The 25,154-nt window shown below is 41.2% G+C and overlaps 1 protein-coding gene across 21 annotated transcripts in view; it reads right to left on the reverse strand.

The window, feature by feature from the left end:
• Positions 1-25,154, reverse strand: part of SYNE1 (spectrin repeat containing nuclear envelope protein 1) — a 453,644-nt gene that overhangs the window by 10,597 nt on the left and 417,893 nt on the right. For 18 of the 21 annotated variants that reach the window (XM_029223419.1, XM_029223418.1, XM_029223413.1 and 15 more), the window contains 13 exons: positions 21,332-21,519; positions 20,022-20,172; positions 16,607-16,789; positions 16,200-16,337; positions 14,003-14,194; positions 12,797-13,130; positions 10,160-10,228; positions 8,210-8,349; positions 6,417-6,543; positions 5,393-5,604; positions 3,627-3,827; positions 2,214-2,342; positions 465-677 (listed from right to left, as the gene is read on the reverse strand). In XM_029223419.1, coding sequence (XP_029079252.1) covers positions 465-677; positions 2,214-2,342; positions 3,627-3,827; positions 5,393-5,604; positions 6,417-6,543; positions 8,210-8,349; positions 10,160-10,228; positions 12,797-13,130; positions 14,003-14,194; positions 16,200-16,337; positions 16,607-16,789; positions 20,022-20,172; positions 21,332-21,519 — 2,277 coding nt within the window. The remainder of the gene's footprint in view (positions 1-464; positions 678-2,213; positions 2,343-3,626; positions 3,828-5,392; positions 5,605-6,416; positions 6,544-8,209; positions 8,350-10,159; positions 10,229-12,796; positions 13,131-14,002; positions 14,195-16,199; positions 16,338-16,606; positions 16,790-20,021; positions 20,173-21,331; positions 21,520-25,154) is intronic. The other 3 variants (XM_029223421.1, XM_029223415.1, XM_029223416.1) reach the window with 1 other exon arrangement.

Genomic DNA, 25,154 nt, shown 5'->3' on the forward strand with positions numbered 1-25,154 from the left:
AATTTAAAAATAAATAACAGATAAACAAATAAATAGATAAACAAATGAAAGTGAACATTGAACATTTTGTATGATTTAACCGCCAGCTAAGGAGACTTCATACCTTCTAAGGTTTGAATATGAAACTCATGTGCAACAATTGGTTGTGACCTACTCTCGCAGTGTTACTGAAAGCACATGAATTCTTAAACTGGGTAAAATAAAATGCCACAGTAGTGGTGGTAATAGTGTTAGCAGTAACAATTACAGGAGGTTTTCTGGATGTAACAGAATCAAAAGTAGTGTCCTATTATAAAAGTTTTTGAGTTACTTTTTAATTTTGAGCCAGACTTATAAGACAGTGATTGAGAGGCGACACTCTAGTCTCACAAGTACTACATTCAGAGTCTCTAAAATGGATAAAGATGATGCTTGTTTGGTCTCCTGTAGGACATGCTACACAATGGCGTCTGTTGAGAGCTTACCTGCTGACTGCTTGACATGTCTAATAACTTCTCCAGCTCCTTGATATGATGACTGACCTCCTTCAGGAGAAGTTTGAGCCGATTTCCAATCACATGCACTTTTTCTTTGGCTTCTAAACAGTCTGTGCCTTCAGCGTTCACCAATAGTTGGCGAGACATGTCTTGCAGCGAGGCCACTTTGAGCTGGGATTCCAAGAGCTCATGCCTTATTTGCTACGAATATCATAAGAAATATTTTTCTAAGAATTTTCAATAATTCGAGAAAGTTCCAAAGGTGCACAATGACATCACTTTAACTTAGTGGACAATCAGACCTGAGCATCAGAATGCCGTGCTCACTCAAGGACGGATACAGCAGCCCATGACATTTGGGAATCAGGGACCTCTGTTCTAATCCTGCCTCTGCCAGAATGTATCCTATAAGACCCCTGAATCTTTCTGATCTCAGTTTTCTCATTTGGTAAAATGATGACATTAATTCCTGCCGGGTCCACAGTAAGTATTACTGGAAGGTTCAAACTGGTGAATGTATGTTGAAGTATTTAAAATATAAAGTGTTACGCAAATGAGACATAAACTATTCTTTTAAAAAGAGAAGTAAAACATTAACATATAAATATAGAAAAACTCAAGTATGTGGAGGTATACTCAGGTATCTATTCAAGATTTTTAAAAAGATATATGGGTGATTCATCACTCACAACTTAAGGTCTGAGGTCAAAAGTCTAGTAAAAATTCAGCTGCATAGCTATTTCCTCCTGGTTTCTAAGACCTTTATGATACTGAACTAAAAGCTGACAATTCTGTTAGGTTTGTGCGAGTGCTAAATGTTAAGAAACAGCATTTTAAAAATACAGAAAGTGACAAAATGCAAATCATTTTCTCCTAATGGAACTCAAATATGCTTCTGTATCTTCTATAAAATCACTTAAGTACACTGTACATTATATTGTCCAAAGTTCTTTTTTTAAGAATCTATACAGAAATCCTGTAAATTTCCTTTTGAATTTAATACTAGAAAAAGTTTCTTGCTCCTTGAGAATTGGTTTGTTTCCTTTTTGTCAGGTAATAAAAATCATTTAACTTATCATGTTTCCCTTGTTGTCTTAGCTTTCAGAAAACTTGGTGCTCAGGTTAGTGTTGAATCCGTGTACTTAATTCTTCTTAAGAAGTCTTAGCGGTCTCTATTCTAATTCCTTTAATTATCAGCTACCCAATATATTCTTGGGATGTAGATTCAACACATACAGTTTAAATTAAAAACAAATGTAGGGCTTCCCTGGTGGCGCAGTGGTTAAGAGTCCGCCTGCCGATGCAGGGGACACGGGTTCGTGCCCCGATCCGGGAAGATCCCACATGCCGCGGAGCGGCTGGGCCCGTGAGCCGTGGCCGCTGAGCCTGCGCGTCCGGAGCCTGTGCTCCGCAACGGGAGAGGCCACAACAGTGAGAGGCCCGCGTACCGCAGAAAAACAAACAAACAAACAAACAAAAACAAATGTAATCTGCCAAAGAGCTGCCTTGATAAAAACAAGCTAATTAAGATGAAGCCCGTCTGAGATTTTTAGATGAGCAAATGGCTTTAGAACCAGATTCTAAAGCTAATAGATATCATCTTCTATGTACATGTTTGCTTCACAGAGATGGGAAATCATGAGGGGTAAAGAAAGACTAAGAGATTATAACGTAAAAATTAAATAAGTAGTACCAACTATAACATAACCAGATGCTGTCCAAGTCCACACATCTTACCGCAAGCTGTTTGAGATGGTCCTGAAGTATCTCCGCATCAAGGTTAGAATCAACCGGCACAATTTCATTTTTCCTTCTGTCAATGTTCTCAAGCATGAGAAGCAAACCATGACTCATTTCATGGAAATCCTAAAAAAACACGAAGCATAAAATCATTTTGAATGAGATATTTTTCTTTCCCTCATAGCTTAAATATCCATGCTTTACAATTCCTACCGTTGGTTTTGAGATCTTATACACAACTCCTTTCTAAGGAAGGCACTAGAGCTGTCGTAATTATCTGAGTTCATGCTCTTACCAAAAGCATCTAATTTATTACTCGAGGGAAAAACTAGACATAAGGAAACTTGGCATCAAAATGCTTAATTTCTAGGGCTATAATACTATGTAGAGGGAAGCAGCTCTGCTCCTTTATCTTCCTCCTGTATTCAAATCTTCCCATCTTTGAAGGCCTAAATTCAATCCCATCTCTCCACGCGTCCATGTGTTCATTTATTCAAGGTATAGTTACAGAAGATCTCCAACGTGGGAGGTGCTGTACTGGGAGGCAGTGCAGGGGTGAAACCACAGCTTGGGTACCTGCTTTCAAGGAGCTATTATTACTCCTGGGGCACCTATAATCCTGGGAAAGGGGCTTCCCATCCTGCTCAGATTATAACCCAAACTCCTGGCCAGGACCCACCAAGCCCTCCATGATCTGCTTCCTGACCACCTCCCAGATGTTTCTCATCCCTTCCTTCCTCTCTGCCTACTCTCTGATCACACTGGCCTTTCTTCTGTCTTTGAAGACACTAAGCCCTTTCCTGCTTCTGGGACTTGCCATCTGCTTGACCTCCTTCATGGCAACATCTTTCCAAGAATCAGCTCAAACATCCATAGAACTTCCCCAATCACCTTCGCAAAGTGCCTTTTTCGGTTACTCTTATCATCAACATCTGTGAGTAGCTTGGTTAAACATTTATTTGCATTTTTATTGTCTGTCTTCCCCAACAAAAGCAGAGGCTGGGCTGTATCCTGCCTGCCTAGTGCAGAATCTGTAAACACCTGGCAAATAATTGTGGTCTGAATGGATGAGTAAATATTTGTAATGCTCACTTGGATGTCCAAGAAATGTCTTTCTATGTGCTCAGGAAATACTGAATAAAGAATGAGTCGAAGGAGGAATGGTGAGGCTGAGATAAACGTGTGGGAATAGTCTCTTGTTAGCTGTAAAGAAGTAGGGTCTTTGAACTCCTGGTCACATGTACAAATTCTCCAGTAAAATGAAAACTTTGGGCACGAAGTTATCTCACTCAAATACTGACTTTGGAGAGTAACTGCATCCCCCTAGTGATCTTGATAAATCAAGTCACAGACTCAGCTACACTGGAAATGTTTGACTTCAGAGCATGGCCGGCCCAAAGCCCCACAGACCTGACACTGCATCAGTGCATCCTGGAGAAGGCCCCGCCATTCCTCCAGCAGGGAGCACACGCGGTCCCAGCGGCCATTCATCTGCGACAAGCGGCCCTGCAGGTCCTGGCTCTCCTCACTGCCAGGCTGAGTGAACTCGGAGCTGCAAAGATTGATGGAGAGGATGATGGCCTTGTGGTGGTCCACAGCTTTCTGGAGCTCCTGCAAAGAGAAAGGAGAACAATCAAACAAGGAAAATAAAAATACTAAAGAAAAATAGTCCAAGACCTTTGGACATGCTTCACCCAAATTAAAAGATCCATTCATTAACGCTGGCCTTAGCAGGATGGCTGGATGATACAGTGGGTGCACACCATTGGGAACCACACTGTAGTTAAAAGAGATGGATCAGATGTATACTTGACGATGCGAATGAATCTTCAGAAAATATGGTATAAAGTGAAAGAGAAACAGATTTATATGGGTGACAAAACAGCATTTATGTAACTTAAAATACATGTGCACACACAAATCCACATTTTTCATGAATATATATGCAAAAAGAATATGTGTTAAAATTTCAGAATTGTTGCCATGGGTTTGAGGAATGGGGATTAAGAAACAGTGGGGGAGGGCTTCCTTGGTGGCGCAGTGGTTGAGAGTCCGCCTGCCGATGCAGGGGATGCGGGTTTGTGCCGCGGTCCGGGAAGATCCCACATGCCGCGGAGCGCCTGGGCCCGTAAGCCATGGCCGCTGAGCCTGCGTGTCTGGAGCCTGTGCTCCGCAACGGGAGAGGCCACAACAGTGAGAGGCCCGCGTATGGCAAAAAAAAAAAAAAAAAAAAAAAAAGAAGTTTGAGCATCTGTGGGGAAGACTCATTTCACTGTTTGAAAATTTAAAACAAAACAACTAAAACAAGCCAGAAATACAGCACCCCAAAAGAAACAGCATACAGAGAAACCAGGGAGAAACAAAGGCAGTTAATCCTTGAGCCTGGAGGGCCCGGTAGCCCTCCTCTTCTGAGGAAGAGCACAGCTTGACGCTCTCCAAACAAAAAGGCAGGACCAAGAGACCTATTAAGAAGAAACTGAGCTCTCCGTCCACAGTATGTATACAAAAGTCTCCACATATCAATGCATTTCAATAGCTGGGCTGAGAAGGATTTTTAAGATCTAGAGAGGGAGTTAAAAGAGGTTATCTTGTGCACTACACCCATCCAGGTCAAAATCAAATGTAAACGTCAGGTGTTTTACTGCGATTACTCCACGGGTTTTGTTTGCTTGGATTCATTTCACCGAAAATTGCTTCTGCCACTATTATAATCCATTTCAGAAGTTCTGCTGATTCCAGAATGTCAAGTGGCTTCCTTAGGTCTCCATAAACTCACACGTATACGATCTGGGAGGGGACTCCTCTCCAGCTCTAAATATAGACTTGTAGGACCCTGGACATAGCTGTATTTCCTTTAAAAGAGGTTAATTAGGTCCCAGAGGTACCTGGATGTTTCATGAAACTTTAATTGGTCATTTCTTAGCTACCAATTCATTAAATCACGATTATTTTCATGGGGCTGGTTCTGCAACGCAGTCCAGCTCTCAACCCTTCCAAGCCTTCCTATAAACACTCTGATCTGGGATGGCTGGGGAAGCGTTCGTGTCCAGTTGTGCTGACCATTCCCCCGCTGCTGTGTGACTGCACAACAGGCCAGGGCTAGTGGTTTCATCTGACCGGGCACGCCACGTGGCAGCGTTCTGGCCTGCGCGGCGGGAAAGGCCAAGGGTAGCTACCTTGAGTTTTTTGATCTGAAGCGCGATGGGCTGGATATCAGTGCTGCGCTGCCGCCGCTGCAGCTGTTCCAGGTCGTCCTCCGTCTCCTGCAGCCAGGTCAGAACGCGGCCCAGGTCCGAGTGAAACCGCTGCCGCCTCTGGGGATTCTGTTTCATCCTCAGCTCCTTGCTCAGGGCCTGCGCCTGGAGGAGCTCCCAGCGGTCAATCACACCTGGCAAGACAGCACACGCACAGGATAGCGAGGGATCATCCTCCATGGAGAACGTTTAGGAAATGTTTGAAACCTACATGGGTGGCTAACTTTAAAACAGCAACAGAAAGAAAGTAACGCCTCTGGGCATTTCTGTTGCCGTCAGCTGTAAATAACAGTATGGTGGGGCTTCCCTGGTGGCGCAGTGGTTGAGAGTCCGCCTGCCGATGCAGGGGACGCGGGTTCGTGCCCCGGTCCGGGAAGATCCCACGTGCCGCGGAGCGGCTGGGCCCGTGAGCCGTGGCCGCTGGGCCTGCGCGTCCGGAGCCTGTGCTCCGCAACGGGAGAGGCCATGACAGTGAGAGGCCCACGTACCGCAAAAAAAAAAAAAAAAAAAAACAAACAAAAAGAACAGTATGGTGGCTGTGTTTTTTCTATCTGCATTTTTAATGATAATGGAGAAAAGATATTAACTACATAAGATTTAACATTGTAAGGAGCTTTAAGAAGTGATAAACATGAAAGTGGGTGAAGATAACATTCAACTCTTGGTTTCCTTCTGCAGGAGAGCTCTGAGAGTGTACAGAGCTCACACAGAAGATTCCTGCCTAGTGATTAGAGACGGTGCCTTAAAATACATGGGACATGGGAAAGAAACCACTGTGATTATTTTCACCTCCCCCTCTGTCCCCAGAGATCATTGTAACATGGAGGAAAGTTCTCAGGATAGACCAGTGTAGAATGAGGTCAGTGGCACAGCGGAACTCGGGGGCAACGAGGTGCTTCAAGATCTTCTGTTTCACTCTGTCCTGAATTGAGCACAATCCACTCACCAGCTGTTTGGGTTTCGGTGCTATTCAGGTTAACAAAGCCTGGAAAATGCTCCTCTTCCTCTGTCAGTTTGTGTTCCAGTCTTTTCACTGAGTCTATACTGCCGCTGCATTCACCCAGCAGTTTCATCTGTTTAGATACAGAAAAGAGGTCCCCCGTCACAAAATACTCAAATTGTCATGAGTGCAAGAACTCCTGGAGAAAATATCTTTGGAGTTCCTCAAAAAGGGCAGTAGCTGTGCGCTACTTCTCTATAAAGAGTAAGCCGCTCTGCTGAAAACAAAAAAGTCAAGTTCAAAAACATGCTTCTTATACATGTGACACATTCATGTTTACATAAAGCAATGCCTTGAAGATATACTTGGCACACGTGGTTTTGCATAAGTCTCCAAAATTTCTTTTAAAATTTATGAATCAAAACAGACTAAACCGATCTGGGATTTAACACTCAGAGCCCCCAGCTGGCAATACAATATATAGTTTTTGGCAAGCTGCTCCCTTTTTCTTCAACTGAAGGGCGGGAAGAGTAATATTACCACAAATCTCAAAGGGACATTTATTTGTATTAAAATACTTAAAAGAATAAAACAGTATTAAAGCCAGCTGTTTCATGAGAAAATTTAAGCAATGGTTAATAGATACTAAGGGAATAAATTCTAACATCAGAAGAAAAGCTTCCAACTCCGTGTTTAATATCACGCACAGTATTCAAAGACTAAAAGAACAAATCATTTCAAGACACTCCTGCTATACTGATCAGAACGTTTTCTTTCAAAGCCTTTAACAAATTACATTGCTATTAAGTTACCTTGATTGCTTTTGATTGGTGTTAAGTATAACCTCAGTGATGTCAGCATGCTCATTGCGAAATTATATTTTTAAAAAAGAGGTTTCACTACGATAGAAGTCAGTAAAATAGGCCAAACTGGACAGGAAGTAAGCTCATGATTAATTAGTCTTCTGTGATTGTGAGGATATTAACGTTAGCGGATATAACTAGAATGGTTCTCTCTCCTGGTTTCAAAAAAGCAGTACGTGGGTGTTGTCATTAGGCTTAAGGAAATTAATTTTTCTTTCCTTTTACAAAGCGGTCTTTTGGGTATGAGAAGAAATGATATGAGGCATAGAAGAGATTTACTTTCAAATCCTCTTGCATAAGTATGTGTAGGGAAACAGGTAATTCTCTGAGAAAAGTTATTCGGTCAGTAACCTAAGCAGAGCAAATGAAGTTATTACTTTACAAAATGCTTCGACAGTGGAACTGGTAATACACACAATCTCTTGCCATCTTTTCCCCAAATCTCTCTTGTTAGTCAGAACCGTTTTCTCCAGAATGAACATACAAATAACAGAGCATTAAAAAAGTCCCAAGATCATCAAGTGAATCAAGACACCTAGGAAGAGAACTAAAACAATTCCGTGTTAGTAATCTACCAGCTAAAATCTGCTGCTTCAAGGATATCCTTGGTCAGAAAATCACTAGCTGAATTTGGAAAAATGCTGAATCCCTTTCCAGAGCCAAAGCATTTTGTCGCTTTCAATTAAATGGATTTCACTCAGCTCTCCGTGTAAAGGACCAGGCTGGTCATTAGGGTGGATCAGTGGGTCTGAGCACAGACCAGTTTTGCTCAAAAGGTAATCGACTAACAGGGCTTTGTTCTGCACACACATGAGTTCAAGGGTAGCTTGGTACATGGAGAGCCGACACAACCCTCGTGCCACAGATGGACTGTTCTTTGTCACACGATTGTGATTACCAGGTATGTGTCAGGATCACGAGGGTCTGGATACTCACATAGCCTCTGTAGCTGGAGTCTAGCTCTGGTCCTGCGGGAGTTTTGCTGTGGATAATCTCCATTTGCTGCATCTGAAAGTGGCTGTCATCCAGGGCTTTGCCCAGTTGTTGGATCTGTGACTCCAAGGTGCTAGGATCCCCTGCAGTGTCGACCATAAGAATCTTTACAAGCTTGGCATTCAAGGAGACGGTTAAGAAATTCTACAGCTAAGGCAGTAGAGAGATGGTACGTGTGTGGGTAATCATAAAGCACATTTAGTACCGACATGTTGGTGGGTTAGGAGTTCGAATTACCAGACCAATGAATGTGCTTGACCAAGAGTCCAAGCAGACTGCGTGTTGCAAAAGGGGCCTGTGGGGGCTTCTAACAGCCCGTGCTTCTGCTCCCTCTTCTGGCTCATCCCCTGAAAACTGCGTGTTGTTAGCTTTCTAAAGACCTCGGGTGGTGGCTTCTGCTCCCCAGTAACTAGGAGGCAGTTACATCTCAGGCTCCCTCTGCAGTCACTTATCAAACAGAAAAAGACACACCCTCTAATCTTCCTTTCTGCATCTCAGTAGAAGAGAGTGCCTCTTAAGTCCCAGGTGGCTGCATCATGCACTTAAGGTGGGACTTCAAGGGAACCAAGAAAAGACTAGCTCAGGATGGGTATGTGTGGAGGTACCAAACTAGCAACGGCTTGCTTTTGTATGGGAAATCTCTGTACCTCCCTCTCAAATTTGTTCTAAAACTTAAACTGCTTTTAAGAGATAAAATTATGCAAAATAAAAAAAGATTAATAACGAAAAAACAATCAGGAGAAAGCTAAGATTTTACCATTTCCATCCAGGCATGCTCCCACTCACAGCTTAGAACTTCTAGCTCACCTCCTTTGAGAGATGCGACAGCCTTTTGCAAAGTTATTGTGTGTGTGTGTGTGTATTACAGTCTTTGAATTCAACAAGAGCATCGATCATCAGAGTGAAGCTAGCACACGGTGAAAGCAGAATAAATATTAGTAAGCTTTATTAATTCTTTTTTGGAAAAAAGACCTTCTAAATACACCTGGAAGAGGTTTCTCACTGGGAATCACTCAGGCAGTAACCATTTCAGTAATGCTACCTTACTTCCTGTCCTTTGCTTTTCTGCAAAAACCAAAGCGTAAACTAATAAACTCACAATTCAATATCCTATCACTGTGGTCAAACCCTATTCTCTCCAATGTCCTCCAAATTACTGACCCTGAGCTACAGTTTGTCTAGAGCAACATTAAGCAAAACGAGTTCCATTTTCCTTTCTTTAAGCCTTCTTGTTTCAGGAATAGTTCTGTCCTTAAAGGCAAATCTAATTCTTTTTTTTTTTTTGAAAATCTAAGTCTTAAGATACTGTGGAACACATTCTCATGTCAAATTGCTTTATGGGGTAGTAAGACTTATTAAACTAAAAGTATAATTTTTTAGAGCTGAATATCTGATTTCACCCCTTGTCTCATATGGGACCCCTGAGATCAGGAGGATGAATGGTGGGCCTGAGGTAACACATATAGGCTGGTGGACTTGGGACCAGATCTTTGAGCCCTGATTCCTCAGCCAGAGGTGGGTCTGCAAGCCCTCCTCGAAGTCACGCAGCCAGACCTGCTACAACCAAGCAGGGCACTAAAGCACCAGCGCTAAGACTAGTGTTTCCATCTCCTATTTTCTGCCATTAATGGGCATCATAGGTTACACTTACTCAGAGTGATTACCATTTAGCAAGCTGAGCAGTTGCTTCATTGCACTTGATTATTGGAATGTTATTCTTGGTGTCGATCAACCAAATGTTTTGGTTTTCCTTTCTGAGACAGCAGTCAGAGAGGAAGTTCTGCCTTAACATGCTTTTGCACAGAGCTGTGAGAGGTACAGTAGATGTGCTGGGAGAGAAGGAGGCTTGTTACAGGTGAGGGACAGAGGTGCACTTTAGCTTTTGGTGCCTACCAGAGGGATTTCTGATTGCACTTTCTGTGAGTTTAACATAGGCCTCGGGACTTTCGGGGATCGTTACATCTGCAAAAAGAGCACACGGTCTAAGTTGACAGCTAAGGTCTGGAAACCTTGATTCGCTGATGGCAAGAAAATAACTTTCTTAGGGAAAAAAAGGAAGTTAGTCATCCTTGGCAGATAACTCTTGAACATACAGAGAAGTCTGAGTACGATCACCAAAGGGTTCCTGAAATAAATCATAATAAGGGCTCACGCTGATTATTTTATGAGCCAGGTTCTGTTCTAAGCACTCATTTATCCTCACAGAAACCCTACAGGGTGCATGGAAGTGCTATTCTCATTTTATTGATGAGAAAACTGAGGTTCAGGGGAATGAAGTTACTCATCCAAGTTTCAACAGCTAGTAGTGACATAACTGGGATTTCAACTAAGACAGTCAGGCTCTAGAGCAGCGCTGTCCAATAGAAATAACATGAGCCACGTATATTATTTTAAAGAGTCTAAGGGCCACAATGAAAAAGTAACGAGAAAGGGATGAAAATAATTTTAATACTTAATTTTACTAAACCGATATACCCTAATTCTAACATGTAATCAACATAAATAGTATTATGCATATTTTACATGCTTTCCTTTGTGCTAAGTTTTTGAATTTTGTGTATTCGTGTAAGTGCATTTGACACAGCAAATCTCAGTCTGCATGGTCACATTTCAGCGTTCAGCTGTCACACGTGGCTGAGGGCTACATATTGGACAGTTCTGCTTTAGATGCAAAATGCCTAACTATTAGGTTGTACCATAAAAACAAAATAGAAACGAGAGAAATCATCTTCCTTTTAGACAGTGTCATACCCTTGGGGATCCAAATGTGAACCATCAGAAACAAGCAGAAATTCTCTTTTAGAGAATGTGTGAGATGCGTTTACAAGCGCTACAAATTGGCCTCTGATTACTTATTCTATTTTTACTCACCTTCCTTACAATGCTCCTCTTCCTCTGTCCATCCCTTCACTATACGTGTTTCTTGAACTTTCATACTTCTTGTATCCCTTCATACACTCTTCCTGCGCGATCTCCTTCCAAGTCCCTTGGTGACCACTATGTGGAAAACTACCTAACTGGCATTTCCGGTTCCTGAAATTCAGATCCATGCATCCATCTACTGCTGGCTTTTTCCCCTGGGATAGTCTACAGCATCTCAAGTTCAGGATGTGCACAGAGGGACTCGTCACCTCCCCCTTTCTCACTGCCCTGCCCCCGTGGCTCCACAGACACCCAGAACATTCTCTCCTGCTCGTGGCCCTCCGAGTCTAGGACCACCTGCATCTTTCACCAAGATGCCCAAGCCAGAAAATCACTTCAATCCCGATTCAATCAACCATCAGTTACGGAGGAGCCGTCTTATGATTTCTCATAGCTCTTCCAGTCTTTCTATTCCCGGTGCTGCTTCCTTAGTTCAGGCCACCATCACATCTGTGTCCTGGATTGTAAAACAATTCCTTCTGGACTCTCTTTCAATGTGCCCTTCTCTAGATAGTATTGAGACAGGTTCTTTGGAAATATGCATTGGGACTTCCCTGGTGGCGCAGTGGTTAAGAATCCACCTACCAATGCAGGGGACATGGGTTCGATCCCTGGCCGGGGAAGATCCCACATGCCGCGGAGCAACTAAGCCCGTGCGCCACAACTACTAAGGCGGCGTGCCACAACTACTGAAGCCCACGTGCCTAGAGCCCGTGCTCCGCAACAAGAGAAGCCACCACAATGAGAAGCCCATGCACCACAACGAAGAGTAGCCCCCGCTCTCTGCAACTAGAGAAAGCCTGCGCGCAGCAACGAAGACCCAACACGGCCAAAGATAAAATAAATAAATGTATTAACAAAAAAAAAAAAGAAAAAAAAAGAAAATATGCATTTGATCACATTGCCTCCCTCCTTAGAGCCCTGCTGTGGCTCTCCATGGCCTTCATGATAAAAACCAAGCTCCTTTCCATGATGAACAGGTTGCTTTATGACCAGGTCCTGGTTTGCCTTTCCACCTCCTCTTTGTTCATTCCATGCCTCCCAGTCTACAGCCTTGTCATTCTGGACAAACTCCAGGTGACCAAAAGCGCTGAGGCTAATCATAAATCCAAGATGGGCACGCTTTCCTTTCTTGCTCTGAACATTGCTGTGTCCTCCTGACCAACTCCTATTCATCCTTCAGGTCTCAGCTCAAGTCTCTTCCCTAAAGCCTCTCCTCAAAGCGCCAGCTTAGTTATCCCCGGGCTGTGCTTCTACGCCACCATGTGTACGTTGCTATCCTAGTGCCAAACATTTCACACAGCCGTTTCTTACTTGTCTGTGTTCCACACTAGAGTGTGAGCTCTTTGAGAAGAAAAGGAACTGTGTATTGCCAGTACTTATAAAGTGCCTGTTGTGTAGTAAGAACATAAGTATATGTGGGATAAATCAGTGGCCACAACGCCAGATTTATACTTGCGAATCACGCTAATATCCCATTATTCATTTGTGTATAAGTTCCCCTAACGGGACAAGGCAGATGATTCTGCTCGGCACACGGTTTCCAGCACAGTATCCACTCCTTTTTATTTTCTTTCAAGCTAGCATATAGGAGGAGCTCTTTCTTACCTGACAGACCAACAGCTCCCCTGAGGTAGAAATCTTTATCTTGCTGACCCTCTTCATCCTCAGAGGGCAGAGTTCTGGACACAGCAGACTCCAGGTCACGACTGAGGTCATAGTCATGGTCCCACTCCAGAGGGATGGAGTCCACACTGGCGGGGGTGTCTCGCCCGGACCTCTCGCCCTGGAGGGGCTGGGCGAGTGAGAGGGAGGGGTTGGAGGCGGGCTGGGGGGAGAGCGCGCTGTCCGCGGAGGTGTCGCGCCAGTGGAGGTCCGACAGAGCTGCAGCCTCCTCCAGCTCCAGCTCCCGGTCAGAGAGGTCGTGCTCGTCATCTGGGAGCTAGAAACGCAGTCAAGCCAGCCCTGTTACCGCAGCGCTCAGCTGACCCCCTTCCCACTCTGTGCTCTGCCTTTCACCAAATCTCAGCGCTCAAGCTTATCGGGACCACATTCCTACCTCGCTGGGGGTAATTTTAAACTTCGTATCATCAAATAAATATCTTCTGATAACTTTTTAAAATGTCTTATACATGAATCTAGTAAATTCTCAGTTTTATCATGGAAAAATGGAAATAATATTAAGGCCTACTTCAAAGAATTGATATAAGATTAAATAAAATGTAAATAAAGGCAACCTAGTACCTAATCTGCAACACAGTAAGTACAGAATGGCACATATCAGGAACAAAAGGGAATTACTAATAAAACCTTATAGTCCAGATACAAAATATATTTTATCACAGAAGATTCCAAATATTCTAATCATAGCATCTTGACCATGAGATGTGATTATGGTAGCAATTAGGGAAATGGAAGAGAAAAAAGAAATTCAACTAAACAACCTCATCAATTGAGCCACTGTTTACATTGCTCACTTTCATTCCCTTGTTTCTTCTAGAAGCTTCTTTATCTTCCATGGAAGATGTGTACCAAGTACACTTCTAAGCTCTTTGTATGTATATATGTTAACTCATCATGCCCAAAGCAATCCTTTCTACAAGGTAGGTACTGTTATTAAACCAGTTTTACAACTGAGGAAACCAAGGCAAGTGACGTGAAGTAACTTGCCCAAGGTGATGTAGCCAGAGCTGGGGCTGGAACCCAGGCACTCTGGCTCCAGAGTCCGGGCTCTTGCCCACTCAACGATGTTACCTAAGTCCACATTACTAACTCTCTTTAGATTTCATGATAATGAAAAAACAATGTACATACAGGCAGGCGAATCAGTTTCTTATGGTATCTTTCCACGCGCCCGAAGACCTCCTGACAGTAACGTCGGAGTTCATCCAACTCTTCTTCAATGAACGTGGCATCCAGGGGTTCACTCTTTTCTATCAGCTGTTCTCCTTGGGCAATTATCTGCTCAATCTTGTTGTGGTTCAATGAGATTTCCTGCTGGAAGGCCTAAGGAGCACATATTGCACGTAATTTTTTATTGCTCACTTGGACATGAAGTAATTCTAAAATACATATTTAGAAAAACCATGTAGGGGATATTAAATTTACCATAGACAATGACAAGCCAAGAGGCTATGACTTTCTAAAGTAAAACATAAAAATTTTAAATCAGAACGGGAGGCAGAAATGGCATTGTTAGCATTCCATGACCAGAGAGGTGCCTTTCGCTAATAAAATTTACCACCACAGACGGTGCGGGTAAGAGAATCATAGGAACAAACATTCAAACCCATCATAAAGTTGAGAGCACTGGTGGCCCCTGATGAAGAGCAATGGTAACCAATACAGTGCCACTGAAATAAATTTAGCATTTTAAAGAATTATATTGGATATTTTAATTTTAGATTTCCTGACACGTCAAACGTGACGAAGGAAAGCCATCCGAATGACAATGTCACAAATTCTTCTCAGATGATTTTTTTAAATTGTTTCAGGACATAAGCAGGCATGATTATAATTATTTGAAAAAAAGGTAATTCTGGAGGATTATTTAGACTCATTCTATATGATTCAAAACAGTTCAGCTACAGGGGACAAGTTTCAGGGGATAAATTTTAATTCAACACAAGAATAAACTCTGGAGAAACTTCCCTGGTGGCGCGGTGGTTAAGACTCCGTGCTCCCAAAGCAGGGGGCCCGGGTTCGATCCCTGGTCAGGGAACTAGATCCCACAAGCATGCGGCAACTAAGGGTTCGCATGACAAAACTAAGGAGCTGAAGAGCCGCAACCAAGGAGCCCACCTGTCGCAACTAAGGCCCTACGCAACCCCCCCCCCAAAAAAGAATAAACTCTGGAATAGTTGAAATTGCACAATAATAAAAAAACTGCCAAGGGAGAAGGAGGGTGTTAATAAATGCCATGACCCTGTCAGAGTCCAAAAAGAAAAGATTCAACTACCACTTGGTAGAAAATGAAGCTTTTAAACATTGATTTACCTGTGAAATGACTTGCAAGAGTTGAGGTGAAGGGAGGGATGGAGAGAGAGAGGCTGGGCAGAATACCAGGGCTATTTTATGATTTTTTTTATCCTGAGAATCACTGATTAAAAGTAACTTCCTTGTTTTATGATAACAACCTTAAAGTTATGGGCATAACGACTATTCTTTAAAAAAAAACAAACTATGTTATCTTAGGAGGAAAATTTCACAAGCTGCATTGCATATTATTCAAGATGTTAAACACTCTTCCTTTCAGGGAATCCTTACATCTAATATATATCCCTCCCCATTTAAAATGTTTAACTAGCCACTGTGTTTGAGTTATATACTGAAACATACCAAACATGCTTAAAAACTAACTTGGCACCTAAGAATGTAGACTATGTGGAATGAAATCCCAACACGAGAAAGTTGAACTGCTCTGGATCATGTCAGTCAAACAATTTGAAGGTGCTAGAAACAAATCAGAAAAAACAACAAGAACTAAAAACAACAATCCTGGCGATCAAGTTAATAATTAAAGTGTATATGTTAACGGGAGTTGTATCTCTGGGTAATGCTCTTCATTTCATTTTTAATATCTTTCTTATTTTCTGAATTTGTTTTCAATCAAGAAGAACTAATTTTCTGGGCTTCCCTGGTGGCGCAGTGGTTGGGAGTTCACCTGCCAATGCAGGAGGCATGGGTTCAAGCCCTGGTCTGGGAAGATCACAGAGTGGCTAAGCCCATGCACCACAACTACTGAACCCACGTGCCACAACTACTGAAGCCCGCGTGCCTAGAGCCCGTGCAGTGCAATGAAGAGTAGCCCCCGCTTGCCGCAACTAGAGAAAACCCGCTCGCAGCAACAAAGATCCGATGCAGCCCAAAATAAAAAAATATAAATAAATAAATTTATAAAACAAAAAAAGAACAGTTCTTTAGTATGTTCTTCACAAAAGTATCTAAAAAATCCTTTCCTCTTCAGACTCTCTTAGCACTGATAATTTGAAAAAAACCCTTAATTTATCACCTTGAGTTGCTTTATTTTAGCTTGAACATCACACTCGGAAAAATGCTCAATGTTAGTGAGCTGCAAATCCATCTCTGTCAGCCACACCAGGATGCTGTCCCGTGCAGTCTCAAACTCCTCCCGCTGGCCAATGAAATGCTGGATGTGAAAAGAAAAGAATAAAAGTGAAAAAGCCCACAAACACGTGCTGAGATGGAACCGCCAATTCCAACATTCTCCTGGAAAGTCATTTTCTCAACGAGCTACCAGAACCCTGCAATTTTTTGCCATATAAATTCATGCTGGATACCTCAATCTCTTGCCATCCCAGTCTTACAAAGTCACTGAGACTATGTCCTAATATTGTGTACAAACGGCCCAATCCTGTCCTCCAGGCCTCTAGGGTACAGAGGAGGCGTAGTATGGACCTTGAGTCTGCGCAAGATGGAGGTGACGCGCTTCTGCAGGTTGTCCCATCTCTGGTTGCCTTCGTGGATCATATGTTTCAGGCTGCACGCCGAGTCGGTGCGGTTCTCTCTGGCCAGGCGGCGGTACTGCTTGTTGATCAGTTCCAGCTGGGTCAGGGTCTCATGGACCTGTCGCTGGAAACCCTAAGACCACAAAGAGGCACATCAGACAGGGAGATCAGCGGAGGGCTCTCAGCAAGGGTGTCTGGGCTTCACATTGTGATGTCAGGCAGAACAGGAAGTCAACTCTTCCCCCAAAATGGGAAAAGACAATTTCTAACCAGCATATACTTCCACTTGTTAAAGTAAAGTAATATAATCGGTGTGGCTTAAGGAAAGGGAGTCGATCAAACAAAAATATGAAAGAAAATGGCAAACAGTAATAAATATATGTATATACACAAATATATACACAATATAAATATATAATATATGCACATACATAGAGAACATACACACATACATATGATATATACATATATATAGAATACACACATATACATATAACATGTACACATATATAATATATACATCAGAACATACACATACACATATATAATATAGTTTTTAAAATAATTAACAGCCTGAAAAAACTTTCCCATAAAGCAAACTGATTACATAAATATGTATGTATGCTGAAATGTGAGTTTAAAATGTTCAAAATTTCTGATGTCCACACTGAGAAAAGATATCACAGAACTGTCTCTTTAATTTGTAAAATACGTTCTTTCCTAAGAAATCCAGAAATTGCCTCAATTCTGGCGTCCGTTAAAAAAAATAAAACTACCTTTTGCTGAAGGTTCTAAATGCAAGCTATTATTAACTTTTAAGAAAAACAGCGTAGTAAAAAAAGTGTGCAACATGCTCTATTTCTTTTTTGTTGCCCTCCTGAATGACTCAGTTTTCATAAAACGTTTTAGAGCTGATGTGACACCTTACATAGTAGTAGCTATTTACTTCGGAGGTTACCCCATGCACAGCTTAGAGTTTCCACAGGTAAAATACTCTCTCTTCTTTTTCTCTGTAATGTAGCATAACCCTAGCGTAAGAATCATTTGGTTTTATTTCAAACTTATGTGTATGATTTATGACTGATTTTCATCCTGGCATTGGACAGAAGATTGTATAACTGATTGGGCTCTACTCATCTAAATCCCCAAGTTCTGCTTCCTTTGGCTTGTCACACTGTTTACATGCCACCACACTTCTGCCTCTGAAATGGTTTTTCTTCTGAGAGTTGCTTTAAGAACCTTTATCCGAGTAAATCCAACCTTGTATTCTACAAACTTTAAATTATTTCCCCAGAAAAGGAAGTGGTAAGGAAAGTTCAGCTTTTGCCATTACTGGAAGTCACAGAATACGTTTTCTCACTGGCGTGAACGCGGGCACCATGGTTGGGTACCCCAGCACACCCAGATCTGTCCCCAATATTTGTGCAATTGAACAGGCAAAGACCGCCGTAAACAAAATTTTGTTTTTGTAATTTATTTCTGTCTCTTAAGAAAATTAACTACAAAGGTAAGTAATAAAGTCATTCATTTTAACTAGCTATATAACTATATAACATTATAAGCTTAACTACATGGCTAACCTTTGCTATAAAATCTGAGGGTCTAAAATAGCATCAACAAGGATCTTACTTAATCTGCTTTGTAGTGTAAGCCAACTATAGAAGGTTTAACCTTTATGAAGCTGAGTGTAATAAGATACAGTACAAGAATATTTCCACTAGCATTGGTTCACACTGGGATGATCTGAAATCTACTGCAGAATTTACTGTGGCTTTTTACTAGAACTTTTCTAAGGGAAAACCTTTTAGATAGGATTATTTTTCCCTGGAATTTAGTGGTATAGTTACATATAAGTGCATATTCAGACATCAGAATAACTTATTTATTTCACATAGTATTTGAACACTTTTATAGATTCATGACTTGCCCATCTATGACTCGTAGATTTTAAACTCCACAAGAACAAAAACTAAACTTCATGTTTAGTTCATAAACTTCATAACAGGCCTCAAAAAATGCCTGGTTAACTGGCATCACAAGGTAAAAATAAATCCAGCTGAATTTGGTTGGATTTTTTTAGTCTTAGTTTAAAATATCTCAGGGAGCTTGGGGCAGACTTAGCAAGCAAGAATGATTTTTGTAAGATCCATGCATCAGAACTGCTCTCTGTCAGCGTATCTGAGAACACAACTGCTGATCTGTGGGCATTGATGGGAAAAGAAACTTCAAATTAAAAAATGGTCAGCTTAAGGCTACGTCAGGTCCTCTGTGAAAATGAGAGGCTGAGAAGTTGGGATTTCATCCTGTCACAGTGACAGAGCAAGCCTCGAGACTGCCCAGAATGGCAAGGAACTAGAATCTGTTACTGAATGATTCCTTTGTTTATGAATACAATTATACTGCTGCCATTTTTGTCTCTATAAAATTGAAAAATCTTGGTGACTCAAGAATGGCGCTGCTCTTCATTTATAATTAGAGATGGTTTATGATTTAAAATATGTGATCAATTCTGGAGCCAATTCTATTTTATCAATGATTAAAAAATACATATATATCTATGCTCCAGTTAGGTTAAAAAAAAATCAAGAAAATACATTGAAAGACAGATAGATGTTTTTGGTTTTGTTTTTTAAACATCTTTATTGGAGTATAATTGCTTTACAATGGTGTGTTAGTTTCTGCTTCATAACAAAGTGAATCAGTTATTGATTCAGATATATCCCCATATCTCCTCCCTCTTGTGTCTCCCTCCCTCCCACCCTCCCTATCCCACCCCTCTCGGTGGTCACAGAGCACCGAGCTGATCTCCCTGTGCTATGTGGCTGCTTCCCACTAGCTAGCTATTTTATGTTTGGTAGTATATATATGATCATGCCACTCTCTCACTTTGTCCCAGCTTACCCTTCCCCCTCCCCATACCCTCAAGTCCATTCTCTAGGAGGTCTGTGTCTTTGTTCCTGTCTTGCCCCTAGGTTCTTCATGACCATTTTTTTTTTTTGGTATGGAAAACCATCATATCTGAATCTTAGAAGGTTGACTGTAAAAAATTATGAAATCAAAAGAATGCCAAGATCTTTTGGGGGGAATCATGATTCGTGTTTTCTAACAGAATTGAATAATTCTATAATGTAATGAAGAGCGTTACTACTTTATTTGTAATTCTTGACAATCTTAAAGTAAAAACTTCCTTTCTCTTCTTCTTTGCCTACTTATGAGGTAATAATAAAGATGGCCAGAAAGTCATCACCTAGCTGTTTGAACAAATAATATGTAGGTGAACAGATTGTTTAGGTCTTGGGACACCAACTACCAGCTGGCTACTCTCGTAGCAAAATAAAGATGAAATATTTGAAACTGAAAATCACCTCAAATTTCTTTAGTTCGTCCTTGGCAACTGTATAGAGAACCCCAGAAGAGCTGGGGAAGGCAGCTACCCTTTCCGAGCATTTCAGCCAATCTTCAAAACGAGAAAAGTCATCCAGAAACTTCTGCCACAATCTCCACGTCTCTTCAATTCTAAGACAGAAATGAAAGAAGAGAATCTGATCGCTTGAGACTGTTTGTGCTCCAGAACCCTGTCTGGTACCTGCAACAGGACTAAGAGTGCCCAAAACAAGCAACCGGGTGCCAAAAAATAACCGTTCCTTGAGCCAAACTTGCCCAGACTGAAAAAGAAACAACTGTTTGAGCTAAGATGAAACAGCTGTGCGTGCGGGCGTGTGTGTGTGTGTGTGTGTGTGTGTGTGTGTGTGTGTGTGTGTGTGTTTAAACACACATCCTGCAGCTCTGGATTTGGAATTAGTCAAACTGAGTAAGACAAGCACATGGTGTGAACTGTTCCAGGTACACGCAAGGAAGTTTAAAAGTGCAACACCGTGGGCTTCCCTGGTGGCGCAGTGGTTGAGAGTCCGCCTGCCGATGCAGGGGACACGGGTTCGTGCCCCGGTCCGGGAAGATCCCACATGCCGCGGAGCGGCTGGGCCCGTGAGCCATGGCCGCTGAGCCTGCGCGTCCGGAGCCCGTGCTCCGCAACGGGAGAGGCCACAACAGTGAGAGGCCTGCGTACCGCAAAAAAAAAAAAAAAAAAAAGTGCAACACCGTGCCTGCAGTGCACACTCATACCAAGCTTCCGCTGAACTTATACTAAGGTTTGAAAATCCATTTAAGTTCAATGTCAAATTTACCCTAATCAAAATCTACCGATGACGGCAAGATAAACAGTATCCTTTCAAGAGTTCCCCAGAGAGCACAAAGATTATGTGCCTGAAGTCACTGTGATAATTTTCTAACATAATCACTATTTTTTTTACCACCTTGAATTTCAAAGGGCTTAAAGATATGTCCTTTGTTTTATTATTTCCTTTTTCATGAAAGAATGTTAGTTTTCCAGAGCACCAATTCTGTAACATTATATTTGTTCAGCAAGGGCGTATTTTAATTTCTCTGAATTATATTTAAACTGTTAGGTCAGGTGTAACTTGGCTTGTTATATTTATATATGACCTTTATACGTACTTATTTTCCCAAGTAAATGTAGATGACGGTAACTTTGGGAAACCAAGGCTATTTTTGGACACTGCAACCAAAAGCAAATAGTGAACCGTAGGCACTCTGGGTAAATTTTTTGTTTTTTTGGTCCTTCCTCTTTCACAACTGTTTGCACAGCCCGGCTTACTTTAGCCTTCTTTCCATGGACACAGCACAGATATTTCTCCATCGCCGGTCCAGGTTGCGCGTAGCCTGCTGGATGGAACCGCACTCGGCATCTGTGGCACAGGCATCACAGTCATGCAGGAGAACCTCGCACAGGTTGAGGACAGAGGCCACACCCGTGCTGTGTTTCTCTATGTCTCTCTGAAGCTCCTGCAGGGAAGGAGACATGCTTCATTCAAACGCTTGCGTACAGATGGGAGAAACCGCAGCAGTATATTCACTGACTCAGAAATGGTCAGGCAAAACCTCGACAAATATTTCATTTGCTTGAACGCGTGAAGTTTCTTCAAGTTCCTTTATAAAATACCGCAACCTCAGAAGTATGAGAAAATGAATCTAGAAATATTTTAGCTATGTGAGCAAAGCCAAAATATCAACTGAACAAATAAGAGACTACGTCAACCGTATTGAGTAAAATGAGCTTCTTTAGTGATAGAAAAATGAATCTTGCCCCAGTCTCTACTTCACAGATATATCCCTTCCATTCCAATCCACAGATCAATCAGTCAGAGGAATACATGTGTTCCTGTTAAGAGCTGGCACTCAAAAACTGCGATTTGATATCCAAAGATCTACAAACTGTTTTAAACAGTTAATGCCCCCATCATTAAAAGGGACCATGGTTGAAGGGACCTAGGTTTTCTGTCATGTATGGCATCGTTGTCAGCAGCAGCCTCCTCAGTGAGCAAATTTAAATGTAGGACAGAAATAGGAAGACATGAAATATGATAATAAAGTTCAATTTTTGTAATATTTTTATTTTATATTTTTAGACCAGCAATTCCTGTGATAACTTCCATATAACTGAGAGGTTATGCAAGAGATTTGAAACGACAGTTTAGTGAAATAGAAATATCGTACAGAATTTATTTTCTTGTGTCTACGGAGTTTATGAAATCTCCAAAATTAATCAAAGGCACCGTTATTGCATTCAACAGTAAGCTAGAGTTTGTATAGAAGATATTAGAACGTGGTGTTAAGGAGAAAAACAGGAAGAAGAATATACATACAAGAATATAAATCCCAGCTACCTGAGTAAGTTGAGGAATTATCAAGAGAAAAGCTAGGCAAATTCGAGAACTGTATAAAAGAAAAGGAAAATACATTGAGGACCTTGATGAATAGGGCAAGCAAAACATGACACCAACAGGCCTCCTTTTTAATAATGGAATACTCTGAGTAAACTGAGTTAAAAGCTCAACAGAAAAAATAATGCACATTTTGCATTTACATTCTATGCGGTTAATATGAAGATTTCACATGGTAGCACTCTGGGCAAATTCAATGCCTTGTTTATCATTCACCTGTTGATGAACACTTAGGTTGTTTACATGTATTCACTTGTAAATAACGCTGCAATGAACATGGGGGTGGAGATATCTTCTTCAAGATAGTGATTTCATTTCCCTCAGATACATACAAAAGTGGAATTGCTGGAACATATGGTAGCTCTATTTTTAGTTTTTTGAAGAAAGTCCATACTCTTTTCCATAGTGGCTGCACCAACTTACATTCCCACCAACAGTGTACAAGGGTTCCATTTTCTCCAAATCCCTGTCAGTACTTTTTATCTCTTGTCTTTTGATAATAGCCATTTTAACAGGTGTGAGGTGATATATTATTATGGTTTTTATTTGCATTTCCATGATGATTAGTGATGCTGAGCATCTTTTCATGTACCTGTTGGCAATTTGACTATCTTCCTTGTAAAGATGTCTATTCAGGGCTTCCCTGATGGCGCAGTGGTTGAGAGTCTGCCTGCCGATGCAGGGGACACGGGTTCGTGCCCCGGTCCGGGAAGATCCCACATGCCGCGGAGCGGCTGGGCCCATGAGCCATGGCTGCTGAGCCTGCGCGTCCGGAGCCTGTGCTCGGCAACGGGAGAGGCCACAACAGTGAGAGGCCCGCGTACCGCAAAAAAAAAAAAAATGTCTATTCAGGTCGTTTGCCCATTTTTAAATTGGATAATTTATTTTTTGCTATTCATTTGTAGGAATTCTTTGTATATTTTAGATATTAACCCCGATCAGATATGTGGTTTGCAAACATTTTCTCTCATTCCTAGTTTGCCTTTGCATTTGGTTGATCATTACTTTTGCTGTGCAGAAGCTTTATGGTTTGATTTAGTCCCACCTATTCATTTTTGTTTTTGTTGGTTGTGCTTTCAAAAATCACTGCCCAAGACCAATGTCAAGAAGCCTTTTCCCTATGTTTTGCTCTAGGTTTCAGGTCTTAAATTTAAGTCTTTAATCCACTTCAAGTTAATTTTTCTAAGCTGTGTAAAATAGAGGTCTAGTTTAACTCTTTTGCATGTGAATATCCAGTTTTTCCAACACAATTTTTTGAAAAAACTACCTTTTCCCCATCGAGTATTCTTATTAGTCAAATATTACTTGACTGTGTATGTGTGGGTTTATTTCTGGGCTCCCTATTCTGTTCCACTGGTCTATGTGTCTGTTTTTATGCCAGTACCATATTGTTTTGATTACTATAGTTTTGAAATATAATTTGAAAGCATAAAGTATGATGCCTCCAGCTTTGTTCTTCTTTCTCAGGACTGCTTTGGCTCTTAGGGGTCTTTTTTGGTTCCATATGACTTTTAGGATTTTTTTCTATTTCTGTAAAAAGTACCATTGGAATCTTGACAGGGATTGAATTGAATCTATACATTGCTTTGGTTGTATGCACATTTTAACAATATTAATTCTTCCAATACATGGAATATCTTTCCATTTATTTGTGTTTTATTCAATGTCTTTCATCAATGTCTTATGAGTGTCAAGAGTACAGATTTTTCACCTCCTTGATTGAACTTATTCCTAAGTATTTTACTGTTTTTAATGTTATTGTAAATAGGATTGTTTTCTTTGTTTATTTTCCAGATACTTCATTGTTAGTGTATGGAAACGCAGTGATGTTTGTATGTTGAATTTGTATGCTACAACTTTCCTGAATTTATTAGTTATAAAAGTCTTCTGGTGGAGTCTTTAGGATTTTTCTATATATAAGACCATGTCACCTGCAAACAGAGACAATTTTTACATCTTCCTTTCTGAGCTGGATGTCTTTTATTTCTTTTTCTTGTCTGAGTTCTCTGGCTAGGCCTTCTAGTGCTATGCTGAATAGAATTGGTGAGAGTGGGTACCCTTGTCTTGTTTCTGATCTTAGAGGAAAAGATTTCAATCTTTCACCACTGAATATGTTAGCTGTGGGTGTGTCATATATGTCCTTTATTATGTTGGGGTCCATTCCTTCTGCACCCAATTTGTTGAGAGTTATTATCATTTGAATTTTGTCAAATGCTTTCTCTGCATCTATTGTGATGATCGTATGATTTTTATCTTTCATTTTAGTAATGTAATGTATTACATTTACTGACTTGCACATGTTGAATCATTCTTACATTCCAGAATGAATCCAACTTAATCACAGTGTATAATCCTTTTAATGTGCTGATGAATTTGGTTTGCCAGTACTTTGTTGAGAATTTTTGCATCGATATTCATCAGGCATATTGGTTGATAGTTTTCTTTTCCTATGGTGTCCTTATCTGGCTTCAGTATCAGGGTAATGCTGGCCTCATAAAACGAGTTTGAGAATGTCCTTTTCCCTTCAATTTGTTGGAAGAGTGAGATGAGTTGGCTGTAAATGTTTGGTAGAGTTCACCTATGAAACCATCTGGTCTTGGACTTTTCTTTGTTGGGAGGTTTTTAATTATTGATTCCACCTCCTTCCATTATTGATCTGCTCAGATATTCTGTTTCTTCATGATTCAATATTGGTAG

Source organism: Monodon monoceros, unplaced genomic scaffold (assembly GCF_005190385.1).
Source record: "Monodon monoceros isolate NGI ecotype Baffin Bay Population unplaced genomic scaffold, NGI_Narwhal_1 Super_Scaffold_15, whole genome shotgun sequence".
NCBI lineage: Eukaryota > Metazoa > Chordata > Mammalia > Artiodactyla > Monodontidae > Monodon > Monodon monoceros.